At 38.0% G+C, this 14,804-nt stretch overlaps 2 protein-coding genes across 2 annotated transcripts in view; both read right to left on the reverse strand.

Annotated features, from left to right (window-relative positions):
- arih2 (ariadne homolog 2 (Drosophila)) overlaps nucleotides 1-9,475 on the reverse strand; it is a 12,403-nt gene extending 2,928 nt beyond the window's left edge. Inside the window, exons 1-12 of the mRNA XM_014001767.1 lie at nucleotides 9,358-9,475; nucleotides 7,215-7,706; nucleotides 6,609-6,676; nucleotides 6,147-6,219; nucleotides 5,811-5,952; nucleotides 3,248-3,369; nucleotides 2,922-3,031; nucleotides 2,537-2,654; nucleotides 2,272-2,322; nucleotides 1,969-1,990; nucleotides 1,452-1,603; nucleotides 492-635 (exon numbers count right to left, since the gene is read on the reverse strand). Of these exons, the coding sequence (XP_013857221.1) occupies nucleotides 492-635; nucleotides 1,452-1,603; nucleotides 1,969-1,990; nucleotides 2,272-2,322; nucleotides 2,537-2,654; nucleotides 2,922-3,031; nucleotides 3,248-3,369; nucleotides 5,811-5,952; nucleotides 6,147-6,219; nucleotides 6,609-6,676; nucleotides 7,215-7,472 (1,260 nt within the window). The 5' untranslated portion in view covers nucleotides 7,473-7,706; nucleotides 9,358-9,475. The remainder of the gene's footprint in view (nucleotides 1-491; nucleotides 636-1,451; nucleotides 1,604-1,968; nucleotides 1,991-2,271; nucleotides 2,323-2,536; nucleotides 2,655-2,921; nucleotides 3,032-3,247; nucleotides 3,370-5,810; nucleotides 5,953-6,146; nucleotides 6,220-6,608; nucleotides 6,677-7,214; nucleotides 7,707-9,357) is intronic.
- Nucleotides 9,476-11,274: 1,799 nt separating this feature from the next.
- The window catches only part of xpc (xeroderma pigmentosum, complementation group C), a gene marked incomplete in the record, with an annotated part of 9,371 nt that continues 5,841 nt past the window's right edge, over nucleotides 11,275-14,804 (reverse strand). Inside the window, 5 exon segments of the mRNA XM_014001769.1 lie at nucleotides 11,275-12,430; nucleotides 13,078-13,171; nucleotides 13,478-13,647; nucleotides 13,892-14,023; nucleotides 14,599-14,680. Coding sequence (XP_013857223.1) covers nucleotides 12,101-12,430; nucleotides 13,078-13,171; nucleotides 13,478-13,647; nucleotides 13,892-14,023; nucleotides 14,599-14,680 — 808 coding nt within the window.

Below are 14,804 nucleotides of genomic sequence, written 5' to 3' on the forward strand. Positions count from 1 at the left end.
AGACTATTTTTCACTGAAGGGGTTAAAAAAGCAAGGTGCTGCCTGATTACAGGGATTTTATCATCAGGGGCGATAATAAGAGTTTCAGTCTTGTTTGCATTTAAKTGCAGGTAGTTGTTGTTCAGCCATYTTTTGACTTCTGACAGACAGTTACTGAGTTCAGATAGTTTGAAYAACTCAGAGGGTCGAAAGGAACAGTACAACTGTATGTCATCAGCATACAGATGGTAGGACACATTACTGTAACATTTTAAAACACCTCCTAAAGGGTACAGGTACAATAAAAAGAGGATTGGACTACTGTATGCATGTGAGCTGTACAAACTCATTGGCAGCTTAACAGAAATTAATAAAGCCATCAATTATTAACATTTAAATAGTGATTTCATTGTCCACAAATTTAAAAAATATTTTTATTACAGTTTTATTTTTCTTTCTATCACATTTAATCATTCAGAACTCGCCGTCTGTGTTCAGAGTTTCCACAGTACCTTAGCCAGTAGCTTTGCAGCGTTATGCAGGTACTGCCAGTCGATCCAGGTGCCCAGATTGTTCATTACTCGCTCCTGGATCTTCTCCTGGATTCTCTGATACGTTTGAGCCTCCAACTGTAGAGACTTGTTATGATTCTCCCACTGGTAGCAAAAAGGGACAAAAAGCACTATTTAACATATTGAAACGCTGACAAAACAAAGCATTTCATGGGTAACAAACAATGAATCATATATTTCGCTTTAAACACTCTGCCTTTGCAGTGTTTCTCAATATTTTAACAAAAGGTACAGACATAAGGCTGCGTAACATGATCATTGAAAATTCTTTCTGAGAATGCGCAAAAATTTACATCGTCTTGTTCTGCATCTTCTGTGAAGCAGAAGAAATGATGTACGATCAAAAATACAGGAGCAACAGTAAAGTCACAATTTGTTGGTGTACACAGATAAAAAAACCCAAACAAGTCCCTTTTGTTAAATATTTCATTTTTGAATCCCTTTGAAGCTCAGCATTTCAGAGGAAAACAAAATCAAATGTGCATTTATTTTAGATTTTTATCTTAACTTAAAATTTAAGGACTCTGTAAATGTAGCATTTTAAGGTTAAAAATAGGACTGCACAATTATTTGCAAATTTAGTGTTATTTGAATGTCAGTGAGTGGCATAGTCATATTGCAAAGACCTGACTGGATTGCAATAAATCAAACTATTTAATTTCATGTAGCATTCATTCATTTTCTGCACGCTATTTCAATCCAACAAACCCTCACTGACCTTGAAGCCCACACCTGGTTTAGATTATTAAAGCGACGGTGTGTAGTGAGGAAAATGTGGACTTATTCATTTGCTATACTTTTTGCAATATTAAACAATAATATTAGAAGTTTTTCCACTATTGTGCAGCCATAGTTATAATTTATCTTTCTTCAGAAAAGGAAAGAAAAGAAAAAGCTCACCCTTTCAAAGTAGAAGAGGTATTTTTTAAGAGCCTCTCTGGCCTGAGCTTGCTGGCTCTGGTTGACTATATCAGGGTTTTCTTTGTAGCGGCTGCACTCGTAGTATTCACTGCCATGAGTCTTCCAGTCTCCAAGACACATCCAGCAGAAGTCTGTCAGAAAGCAGAAAACACACCTTCATAAACTCTGTGCACAAGCTTAATAAAGGATTTACTATAAAAACACAATAATTTACAAGACTTGTTTGATTTTTTTTCAGACTACAGCAATCTAAGCTGTAACATTTCTGGGTCACAAAGTGAAGAAAATTCTTAAATCCTGATAAATTATATATATTTTTAATGTAATTCATTTAAATATATGCCTCTAAAAAGATTTACAATGAGCGATGACATGCAGTAACAATTACTGAAACAATTTTTGGCAATTGGGGAAAAAAAAAATACACTATAGCAAATTGCAATTTTGACTGTAAATGATTTGTGTGAAACATTTTCCTTGGAGATCAACAACTTACCGTGTTTGCACTTGGAGCATTGCTGAAACAAACACACACACAGGAAGGAAGTGTAATTAATGAAAAACAGACCTGCATAAACAACCACACGTTAAATTCAACAAATAACTGTTCAAAACAAAACAAAAGAAAAAAAACAAACAAACAGAAACTACTTTGATACTTCCAAGAATAAATAAAACAGCAAATATCAAGTAACAAATCTGCTAAGTGGTGCTTTATTACAGCTTTGGAAAAAAAGACTTAAGCCAGGGTCTGACTACATATTTTTACATTTTCTGTGATTTTTCAGCTTTTACTCACCATGTGATTGCACCCTCCATTCTTTTCAATGCAGATATTGCACTTTGGACACTAGAGGAAAGATAAACAGTACTTAGCTTCTCATTTAAACCAGACACCGCGAAAATGATCCAGACACAGAGAAAGGCATCACTGATGTTTAACCATAACTACATGTGCAACCTTTTCTGTATGTGCAGTACACGTGGCATGCATTTGATACTTCTGCACAAAAGCATTAAAGTAAACAGCAGGTACAGCATGTGTGTATGTGCAGCCATCGTACATCTTTAGTGTGTGCACTGATGTAGTTTGCAGTCTCTGAGTCGTCTGCACATTTGGTCAGCCATTTTCGAATTGTTGCGCAATCTGTGGGTGCGTGGTACATCTGACGACATTTGAAACTGAGGGAGAGAAAACAAACACATTCACCGTTACATTCATGACAACGGTGAAGCTTTCAGGCGTCATACTAAATGTGACATAGCTTATAATATATAAACTTAAAACAAGCCTCATTAAAATAATTCACACATTCCAATGTGTTCTGTTTTTATTAACATCTTTTCCAGCCTCACAGTCTTTTCTGGAAAGAGGACAGGATTCTATGATGTCAGGATAACACCTGTTTAACTCATGACTACAAATGTTCCTTGCTGTGTTTCTCCTACCAAAATACTTCATTGCAGCGGCTACACTGAACTCTGCGTGCCCGAGGCTCCTGCACCTTGATAACCATAGGACAGTCTGCACCTGGACACAACTGCAGCTGGAAGTGACTCTGCAAAAAAAAAAAAAGGGTCAAGACTTAATAAAAGTCTAGCCTGATGAAACTGCTTAGACCAGACTTTTACTTTAAAACATTTTCATCAAAACGTATTGCATTCTGTGGATTACGTATGCAAACTTAAAAGAAACTATTTATGAGGATGATGTTTGTTTATTTGATCATTTTTAACAAAACAGATTCGGCGCACGAAGAGCCAGACACACACACCTCGACATAATCTCTGAAGAGATAGCGTCTGTATTTGTCCTTTAGCTCCTCCCCGGGCAGCAATGGAAGGACAAAGTCTTCTGGCATGCACAGGGAACAGTCCTGAGCCATGCACGAGATACCTGAACACAAACAGCAGAAAGAAGTGGCAGTGATTTCAACCACGTTAGGTAGAACTGTGCAGGCTGCAATCTTATCCATGTTTAGAAAATACAAGTTTGCCATTTGATCACAATGATTCCTGAAGTATGGGGCTTTGAGAAAATGTACAAAAATCTAATAAAATTTATAATTGCTACTAGAATTTTTTTGATAACTTAAATAAAAGAAAGCAGGCAAATGGATGAAAATATGACAATTGTTGAGGACGTTTGCACTGAAATTCTTGTTTAGTCGACTTAGCAGTGGCTGATAACACCTTATCTAATGATAGGTGGGAGTGAGACTCAGCCACCGTTATTTTGTGGCTCAGTAGTTCAGTGTTTGGAAACCACTGATCTATTATGTCAGCAGTTTTACTGATTGTTGTGTTCTCTTTACCACGACTCAAATTATAAGCCGATATATTAAACTGGTAAAACTAGCTGCCACAATTACAATGAAAGACTTTTTTGGACGAAAGTAGACAGACACTTAGGGATGGGTACCTTTGACGTTTGAATCGATTTGGTACCAATATCCGGTACCTGGGATTTTTGGTACATTGTGTGTGTTGTTTTTTCAATAATAAACTTTTTTTTTTATTTAACATATTTCTCAATATATAAAATTAACAAATATCAAGACAACATCCAACTCTTTGTATTGTAACATCAGTTGTGTAACTTATTTCTTCAAAATGAAAACTCTTGAAAACAAGACTGTTTTGTCTTATTGCACAAATTAAAATCCAGCTCCACTTGTTTCTATTGATGTCATTTCCCCGCTAGAAAAATTGTGTGATGGAGGTCCATGGGAGGCAAATAAGTTTAAATCAAATAAGCAACAGAGGACGGAGTTAAAATTAATAAAAGGTATTCAAGCTACGTTTTGAGCATCCAAAACGCTCCAACACTTTAAAGCTGGCTGCTTGTGCTCTTTCAGGCCAGACGTGTTCGGACTGTCAGGAAGCACCTCTGTTGTTTTCCTCTGTCGGTCTCTGTTTAATGGCGGATGAAATAAAGAAAGTGGTGGTACTCTATTTACTTTGAGCAAGCGAACGTCGTGCTCACAAGAAAATTAATCCACCAGATAACTCAGAGGCGGTCTGTTCGGTGAGTTTTACTCCAGGAGCTGCGAGGCTTTCAAGCTACGTTCAGACCGAGCTCTGCTGTCTCCGTTTACTGAACCAGCGGCCGCTGACGTCATTACGCTCGTGTGTGACGCTGCGTTCAGGACAAGCATGGAAAACTCACCACACTTACACCAAACCGCTTGCAATGATGCGTTTAGGTACCGATACATAGTACCGTTTGATGTTCCGTGAATAGGTTCTCGGTAGTACCGACAGAATTCGGTCTGTACCTAAAAAAGTATCGAATTCGGTACCCATCCCTACAGACACTGTTCAAAAAGTCTTATTTCTCTAACGTCAGTAAGTAGAACTGGTAAGTTCTAAACTGAGCAACAAAGTTGTGGAGTTAAGAACAGCGGCATTGGATGGATGAGGCAACAATCTGTCCCTTGCTGGATCATGTTGTGACTCAGTGCTAATGGACGGTTTGTTCACGTGAGACAAAACGGCTTAATGTTGAGAAAAAAAATGTTGTGTAAACAGATGCAAAATACACTTGAGTGGTTTTGCCAAAGGGAAATCTATTTGCAGGAAAACTTTTCAACACCACACTACAACGACTACAACTTCAGCTTTTTTATTTATTTTAATAATGTAAACGGATTACCGATTCTTGAAAATTTCCGCAATCCAGTTTGGTTTAAGCAGATGTGTTACACTGATCCAGAAACTGGATTGGGGTCACTCTTCATCACAAATCTGTCCTTGGCGCAGCTGATAGAGATGCTTATCAGACTCAGACTCTGACTATGTGGACCAACTTTATCAGAGAGGCCTTTAAGAAGCAGCACAGGGACACTGCATACAAGTGAGGTCTTACAAATCATTAAGATTTAAGGTAAGCCTGCACCCCCACCCCCCCCTCCACAAACACACACAGTTCTCTGAACAACTATACGCCGACGCCCACACACCCATCTGCTATCCTGCTGACACAAGCACACTCTTTCACAGACACGCACTGATAACCACGAAGCTGCTGCAACAGCACGCCTGCCTGGAGAACGTCACACCAGATGGAAGTCATCAAATCTCTTAATTTTAAAGTCTTTCAGAATTTTCATATCATACACCATATATTCAGTGTTTCCTGTCAGTACAACTGCTAGTGATTAGATTAGAACACCACTCCAGCCCTCAAAGAAGACAACAGCTGAACAAGAGCTTAAAAATAACAAGTGGAAAATACACACAGGAGAACAGAATCTAAAGTCCAGACATAAATGAACTTGAAATCAAACAGACTGCAACTCAGGTGACAGAGATACACACACTGTGTACAGTACTCACCCACTCCAATACCATCTTTGACCAGTACAGTGCAGTGCTGCTCCCAGCATGCTTTGCAGAAGGAGTGCTGACAAGGCAGTGCAAGGAGGGAGTCTCTCCGTACAACCTGTAGACACACACCACACTGGAGGGACTGAGGGGCCTGAAATACACAAGAAACAATAATAATAAGACTGATCACACAGTAACCTTATTTATTTTGTGTTTGAAAAGATTTGATTAAATAACTTGAACTGCAAATCAACAGTAATATTTTTATAATAAGTGCTGCATTTGAATTTGATACCACGCGAGCAAAAGAAAAGCAGCATTTAAATGAAACAAGTTTTTACTCACAGTGACTAATCTGCATGTGCTGCTGGGCTGGACCAGAGCTTCTGACAAAAGCAGAGAGGAGTTGGACTTACATCTGTGGGGGAAATGAACAAAACCACAGATTGAAAAGGGAAATGGAAGTGGATAAACGTGCAGATTAAAGACTTAAAAATGGTTCCAAGTTAACTTCTCATAAATCCATCAAATCGCCACATCATAAACTTACAGCAGATGGATGGAACAAAATAAAATAGATGTTTGTGAAGCTGAGTCACCACTCCCCTGCCTGTCTTTGAGAGACTGGAACTTTTTTTTTCTGGCTGCCAATGTCAATACAAAAACTCTTAAAAAATAACTACAAAAATACAGGAAAAAGAGGAGGAAAATGTAGAAATGTTGGGTGTAGTGTAGTACAGAATGAACTAAGGGATAATTTAAAAAAAATTAAAAGACAGAATCTGTGAATGTGTGGAAGAAACCCACCTGTCCAGTACTTGAGAAATCTGCCAGTGAAAATGCACCAGGGTCAGTTTTGCTACTGATGGTGAAACCTGCAAGGAAAACAAGGACACGTACTTAAAGTCAAAGTAATAAAACGATGCTTCATAAATACGTTCACAATTTGAATTTAAAAACAAATGGTCAGATGACACTAAAAAAGATATACAGTGTGTCAGTGTTTACAGAAATGAGCAAATAAACACAGGGTTCTCACACCTTTCCCAAACTTCAAGTCCTTCTTCAAGGTGACCGTTCCAACTTTTCCCACAACCACAAAGTTTTATCACTGTGCTTAAAAAGCATTTAAGCTTTGTATATCAAAAACAGAACACTTTATTAGCATTATTAATGTGTTTATTAACACATTTCCTCATTATAGGGTTCATTTGCTGCATTAAACAGACAGCAGGTTTCACTTCAAGATGCACAACAAACTGCAACTGTGTTTGTTGGGCTGGTGTACAAGAACCTTAACTCACCGACACTGATCGGTGGAAAGTTGGGTGCAAATTTTTATGCCCCTTCTTGAGTAAACACTGTACACTTCGGCACACTTTAGTTCATTTTGATCTTTATAAAGAAGCTCACCTTTAAAGCAGCAGCAACAGTGTTTACTTCGTCCGTCAGCACACACTGACTCTCTTTGTATGACAGACATGTGAAATGGTACTCCTCTGGGTCAAAGGAATCGGCACCCTGTTGCTCCACGTCACCGGCCACGCCGTCGTAATAGGCAGATTGATCCTCCTCTTCTCCCCCATCGTCGTCATCCTCGTCCTCTTCTGAGTTCACCCCAAAGTCCTCCTCGTTGCTGTCAGATGCCTGGCTGTTCATGTCCACAGACATCTAGTCGACTGAAGTCAACCCCCCGCTCAGGTAGACAAAACCGCCTACCTGTCGGATTCAAGTGGTCCAGCCGAAGCCGAAATGGCTTGACCGAAGCGCCACCTCTTGCTTTCCACCTGGAGTCAGTGCTAAGAGACCCCACTTCCTTCCTGTCTGCCTGAAGCGCAACAGAGTGCGCTCAGCAGCAGCGGAAGAAGCAAAAGAAGTCACACTCCCCGTCACTCATTTGGAAATCTGAGGAAAGAATGAGAAAATTGAGTCATTTTGCAACAAAAAGGTCATTTATTTACAGAACACTTGACTCTGCCTCAGCCTCTAGTGTCTCTAAATTCATATGGTGTGGCATCAAAGATGAACACATCACTGCTGAGGTGGGTACACAACAAGCTGATGTGCACAAGAAAACAATGTGATTGACCAAGAATGCAGTTTTGCAAACTGTGCGCACACAAAAAAACAGGCTGTGATTTTTAAACACTTACCACTCAAAATACGACTACATGGCTAGTCGGCTGCTTGGTTGCACTCCGCACCCAGTGAGACGTCAATGAAAAATCGCAATTCTGAGTAAAAAGCTCATCTCCCAACAACTCAATGTGATACCACTTTTTCTCTTAAATGTTTCAGGATCCAGATTAAAACATAAAGGTGATCGGGCTTTAGCAGTGACTGTGCCAAATTCATTTAAACGATTAACTCATCACTTGAGACTTGTCGTTTAATTTGGCTTTTGATTTAGACAGATTTTTCTTTTGTATCATATAGTGTAAGGAACTGTTCTATAACCTGAAATTGACACACAAAAAAAGCAAACTTAATTTTCCAAATCATCCTAGTGTTTCGCAACGTTAAGTTTGGCCCTGAGACAAAAGTTTGGAACCACTGCTCTATTTTGAGTGTAACAAGTGTGGAGGACACGTGTTACGCCATAGTTTACAAGTTAGAGTGGGAATCCCATTATTGTCATTCATACACCCCTTTTTATATAGCTTTTAACGTGGTAAACATTAAAAACCAAAGCCTCATCTTTGCCCACAAAACCGCTCCTCTTCGTTATAGGTTTGAAAAACCCTACAACTTTCCAAGGGAATTCAAGAAATAAATCAATACAAACCCTATCGTAGGAGAATCTGGGTTTAATTCAACGTTTATAATATTCACCATCGATAAGAAACATCTGGCACCGGACTTCAAATGTGACTTTGCGGCTTTTAAACCTGAAGATAAAATAAGGTTGGCCGTGGGGGAAGCCTGCCAGATGACTCCCGGTGCCAGCACAGCTAACAGACGGCTCTGCTCGCATACCGTCTGCCGATCCAGGGTTTAAAAATAGGCTGAAAACTGGGTGACACAGATCTCGCTAGGCTAATTTAAAACAGCCACTCAATCAAAACAAATTAGATAACAGAATTTGGGTAAAGTCAAACAATGTGTTCTAATCCGAGTTGCGGACTGTAAAAACCCCGACTAACTCTGGATGTTGGCATCTCGGTCTGACCTCGGAGAAGAAGAAGAAGAAGAAGTAGAAGAAGGGGGGAAAAGTGAATGACTTGTCGTTAGCAAGATTAGCTTTCTGGCTAGCGTGCTGGTAGTTAAGCTCAGCGTGAGCGTGCTAAACCCATCATGACCACGAGATGAACGGCGAATTTCTTTTCTTATCGGCTTGTTGAAGGCTTCGGGGGAGGGGAAAAAGTTGTATTTGCTCAGTAACAAGAAAGAAGCCCCGTTCTTAGCATCCTCTCTTCAGCCAAGCCTCCGCCTCTCTCGCCTACTCTACTCCGGGGATTGAGATGTAAACAAGGCCTGCTGCAGCTGGGGGTGTAAACAGGGACATTTAAACTACCGCTGCGTCCACTTATTGTTTCGAAAAGTTCAAAGCGTTTACCTTTTAGAGCAGCGTCGGCTCGACTTTCTGTGGCGGAAAACAGGAGCGAGTTCCCGAGTGTGGAAACCTGGTGCAGTTTTGACTCCTTGGCTTGGATGTGAGGCGGAAGATAGACGGTTACAGAGGTGCTTATCAATGACGTCACGTCCGCCTTTCTCACGCAGCCTTATCTTCCCTAAAAACAGTTGCTTATCAAATTATTTCAATGTAGGTGTCCTAACTTACATAAAAGCACAAAATGCTTGTAACTTATTCAGACCTAAAGTTTTGTTTGACAATAGCTGAAACTGATCCCAGCCTAGATTGTGCAACTATTTTATTGAAGGTTTTGCCATTGAAGTTTCACTGATGGATTGGAACTGTATGCATTGTATTTTCACAACTAGATGGAGTATTGCACTTTATTGTAGCCCTGAGATGATATAGAAGTGATGACTAATGCTAGAATGCATTATGCTCTAATGTGATTCCCTGAAGCTACTCAGAGTAAAGAATAGTTCAGTCCTGAGGAGAACTGCAGGTAGTTGGACTAGAACAGGAAACTGATTTAATGCATTCGATGCAACAAATGTTCAATCCAACCCAACATTACTACTACAAAATGACAACATTTATCATTAGTCATTTGTTTATTCTTCAAGGTATGCCTTATATTTTGTAAATTATTGATTCTAGTTAATGGTTGGTTCAGATTTGTACTTTTTTTTAAACATTCTTTACTTCATAGTTCGCAAGAATGTCCCAATCAGCCTTCTCTGATAACGGAAACTTGGGAAATGTTTACTTGCTGGGTTTAAAGGGCAGATTGTGCATGTTTTCAATAAAATGTAAAAATCAAAGCAAAAATAGAATCAACACTTGTGTATTTACACTCATGTTGCTTTTAGGTAAACTACTTTGTATATAGAAGTAGTTTGGATGCAGTTGTTGATGTTTTTCAATCAGCATATATCAAAATAAATAATAANGTGTGTGTGTGCGCGTGTGTGTATGTATATATATATATATATACCAAATAATTTTTACCATAGTGTACTCAAACCTGGTAGTCAATGTTTTAAATTACAGACAAAAAATTCATCTGTAGTTTGCAGCAAGAGAATTAAATCCATAATAGTACTATAATTTTTACACACACTCTAAGGAAAAAGACATGTTTTCTCTATGTCTTAAATGACAGTTTTGCATTTTCATATTAGTTTACAAATATAAAATATGTATTTTTTTTTTCATTTTCCCTGTTTAACATTTTAAACAAATACGTTTAGGAAAGGGTATTCCTACAATGACATTCATTTTGAACTTGGATGATTCTTTGTAGATGTTTCATGTATGAACTGTTCCCTTTGAAGAAGCAACGCCATCAAATTCAACAAAGGAGATTTATTTCAATCATGAGGTCCAATTCCCCAAAGTTGAAGAAGTGGGACAAAACAGCTGCCTTACCTGGAGTACACAGTAGTACTGACCTGGAGTACACAGTAGTACTGACCTGGAGTACACAGTAGTACTGACCTGGAGTACACAGTAGTACTGACCTGGAGTACACAGGTTCTCCTCTGCAGTACCCGAGGACGGTGGCCGTAGAAGGATAGAGAGCTTCGTACTTGAGCAGGTGTCTCTTTAAGGCATACAGAGGATGGTTCTTGTACTCTGCTACAGAGATGGGCAGGGGTTTGTTCAAAAGCTTATCCTGGAGCTGAGATGAGGTAAAGTGAGAGAAAAATATGCGTTAAAATTTTTAGTTTAACAGGCAATCCCATTGTTAGTTTGGTACTTAATACATAATACTTTTATTGATATGAACACTATTTGACATGGCTATTTGTTTATTTGCTAACCTAAATGAAGGAACTACTGTAATAATAATAATAATAATAATAATATAAAAAGAACAGAAAAAATTACAACATTCCATATGGTTTTATATTTTACTTCTAATCTTTTTTACAAAAATACTTTTCATACAAAACATGTTGATTATTTTTGACTGTATCCACCATCACCTGTGTACAAAACATAAAGCAACAAAATTAGAACAGTGATAAATGTTTTGCAAGTTATTATTGAAAAAACGTGTAGAAGTCAAACACCAATATTTTAAAAAATTAAAAATTGGTGAAAAGCTTAAACTGAATATGGAGTTACAAACTTATTGCCGCATCCTCAAAAGAATGATCCACAGAAATTTATCATCGCATAAAACCAAATCACACCCAAAACCATTTACATCACCTCAAACGCTCACAGTGGTCATTCAAAAACCGACAAAAGACAGTAAATTACCATTAGTTATTAATAGACGCATCATATTTTCTGTTCTTCTCATTTAGTTTCAGCCAATCTGACACACTGTAAATGCATTTAATGTTTTGTTTTCAGAATCGTTGAGAAAAAACAATGCTTAATTTCTGAAATAAAGTAAAATAAGTGATATTGCTTATTAGTGTCCATATAAATGAAACCGAATACTTTCTATAAAACATTCATGTTGTGTTTGTTTTCTTTACCGCAAAGCTGCATAGATGCTGGCTACAGGATTTATCTCTTCTGACCATCCATCCATCCATCCATCCATCCATCCATCCATCCATCCATCCATCCATCCATCCATCAAGTCTATTGAGTCCTCTCCTGAGAAACAGCTTCCTTCTATTAAACGTTTGAACATTTTTCAAAGTAAAAATCACAAACAAGTGCGTTGTTGACAGCATCGACCAAAACACAACTTTTTTGTCCAACATTAAACTTTCTCAAAGGGGAATAAATGTTTCTCCTGACTCTTCTTCCCTCGTCTCGTTGTCTTCCTCTTGCTTCTGCTTCCGCTCCTGTCTTCCTCTTCAGCTTGTCTGTTTTGGGGCCAAGACATTGCCAGGGTCTCAGATGCCGTCTTCGCTCCGGAAGCGTCACCTTCAACCACCTCCTCGTCAGACGAAAAACCCCCAGCATCATCTTCATGGGCAAGGTTCCCCAACCCCTGGGGCTTCTTGTTGTAACGCTTTTTAAGCCTCTCTTTAATCAAGAGTCCCTTCACCAGCAGAGCCCAGTTGCCGATGGCACGCTTTTCCTTTTTCTGAAAAGAAGAGGTTTAGAGTTTTAGTAGAGGTTGTACTCCAAATTTCCATCTTGAACGCAAAGTTATAAACTCATGTTTATTTATTAAAGTACCTATGACATCAAATTTTTGTAATAAATATGAATGTATTTTTGGAAAGATAACATTGATAACATATTGTAAAAAAGATTTCATGCCACTGAGATGAACATTTGTTGAGATATTTGCATGTTCAGTAACAGGAAGTGATGTCAAAGGGGAATGTCTGAATGTAAACAGAGCGTTGCTAAAATGACTAACAGCACAGACTGTAGAGAAGAATCTGACGTTTCTTTAGATTATTTTAATCACTATCATAGAGAGATGAGAAAGAATCATAATTCAAATAATATAGTTCCGATAAACAAAAAACAGGGAGTTTTCTTTCTCAAAGAGTTCCCCTTTGATGTCACTTCCTGTTTCACTTTAGCTGAGCCAAATTCAAAAGAAAATATGTCAGTTATGTGACATAACGGGTAAAATCATGTGCATTATGCCAAGTTCCTTGAATATAAATATATTTTATTCAACTTTTTGTATTTCATGAATATACGTGTCACAGGCACTTTAACTCCTAATTTAACCAAAAGTAGGTCTTGTATAAGAAAACCCACATGTATACACACCTCCTTCTGTTTCTGTTTCTGAATCTCCTGTTCTTCCACCCAGGCAGCTCTGAGAATCTCCTCATCTTCTTCACACACGATGTAACCATCAGTTCTAAACATAAATTAAAAAACTAAGTTAAAAAAAATTAAAAAGTGAGGCCATGTTCTTCTTTTCATTCATGTTTTCAAGTCTAAAAAAAGATGTACTTAATAAGATTTTATATCCTGTCTAATGTTAATCATCATCAGACATCACAGCAAAGTGATGAGGAATCAAAACAAATGTCTGAAGACTTCATAGACCTAATTTAAACATTATAGAACATTATCTTGATTTTAATATGTTGAGAAAGTTAAGTTACACCTGTGATTGAAAGACAAACTAATCTCCTCAGAAGGTTTCTGGGTTTGGTCTTACACAGCGTGTGAATATCCTCCATGGTAGTCGAAGCCTGTAACTGCAGGTACAGCATCGAGGTTCAACTTCCGGGCCACACGGTGCAGGTTAGGCAGTCTGACATGAACACAGCCCACTGGGATCATGCAGGCTTTAAAAAGGTAGACGTTACCGTATTCATTACGAGGAACCTAAAGAGAACAGACAAAATTCTGTTGGATCGTTTTACGTTACTGTCATCTTTCACCCTAAATTGTTATAAATGTAATTTCTATTTTTTTTTATTCAGTAGAGGAAAATGCAGCTCTGCTTCACATCTAATTTTAGATTTATTTTTCCTGCAGATGCTAGTTTCTGATCAAACTTCAAATGTACATTTAGCCTGTTGTTTCTGCTTCTGTGACTGTTCTTGCTGTTAAGTCTCATCACACAGACCTTCCCGTCCACAGCTATGGGTGGCTGGTACTCCTCAGTTTGCCATTCTCCAAACAGAGGAAGGTCCTTCTCATCCTTTGTCTCAGACATCATCCTGGCCTTTCTTGAACGATTGGAGAAGCCCTTCACCATCTAACACCAGACACACACAAAACATACAAACTTATCAAACATCAGTGTTACTACAGGAGATTCAGACATTTATTTTAATAATGGTTTTTTCTCATCTGTACTGTAAATATCTTCAATTAAAAGGACTGTGAGAAACTACTTTGGACCACCTATTACCATTGCACTTTCTTTACACTTTGCAAAGGATTTGTGTGTGGCTTGTTATTATAATTTTTTTTGCCATTTTTAATAATGACAATAAAGATTCAAAATTTTCTTATTCAAATTAACTTGATCTAGAACTGTTTTAAAAATCACTTTCTGCTAAATTTAAAATGTGAAAAAAACAACAACCTTGAAACTAAAACCGATTCAGAAAATATTCCTCCTGCATTTGCAATAAATCCCTGACAGTGAATCACATTTATTAAACTGTAACTAAATTAACTTGTTGCAGATAAAACATTTGTGCGTGCTGAAAAAGTTAATATGATGAAAAACAAGTAACAGCAAACAAAAAGAAACAAACTACAGGAAGTGAACCAACGAGAGGAAAAGAAATATAAAATAAAACAACATAAAATATATATGACCACCTTGAATGGCTCCTCTCCGATTCGGACAGTTCGTGCTTCTTTAAGCCACAATTCTCTGGAGTGGAGGGTGTGCACACAATCTCTGAACAGGAGAAGATTCTATTACTTTATAATAACATCTAGGAAAATAAAAACATTAAAATATATATATTGTGTGTGTGTGTGTGTGTATATATATATATGTGTGTGTGTGTGTGTGTGTGTGT

The sequence above is a fragment of the Austrofundulus limnaeus genome, unplaced genomic scaffold (genome assembly GCF_001266775.1).
Source record: "Austrofundulus limnaeus strain Quisiro unplaced genomic scaffold, Austrofundulus_limnaeus-1.0 Scaffold10, whole genome shotgun sequence".
Classification (NCBI taxonomy): Eukaryota; Metazoa; Chordata; class Actinopteri; order Cyprinodontiformes; family Rivulidae; genus Austrofundulus; species Austrofundulus limnaeus.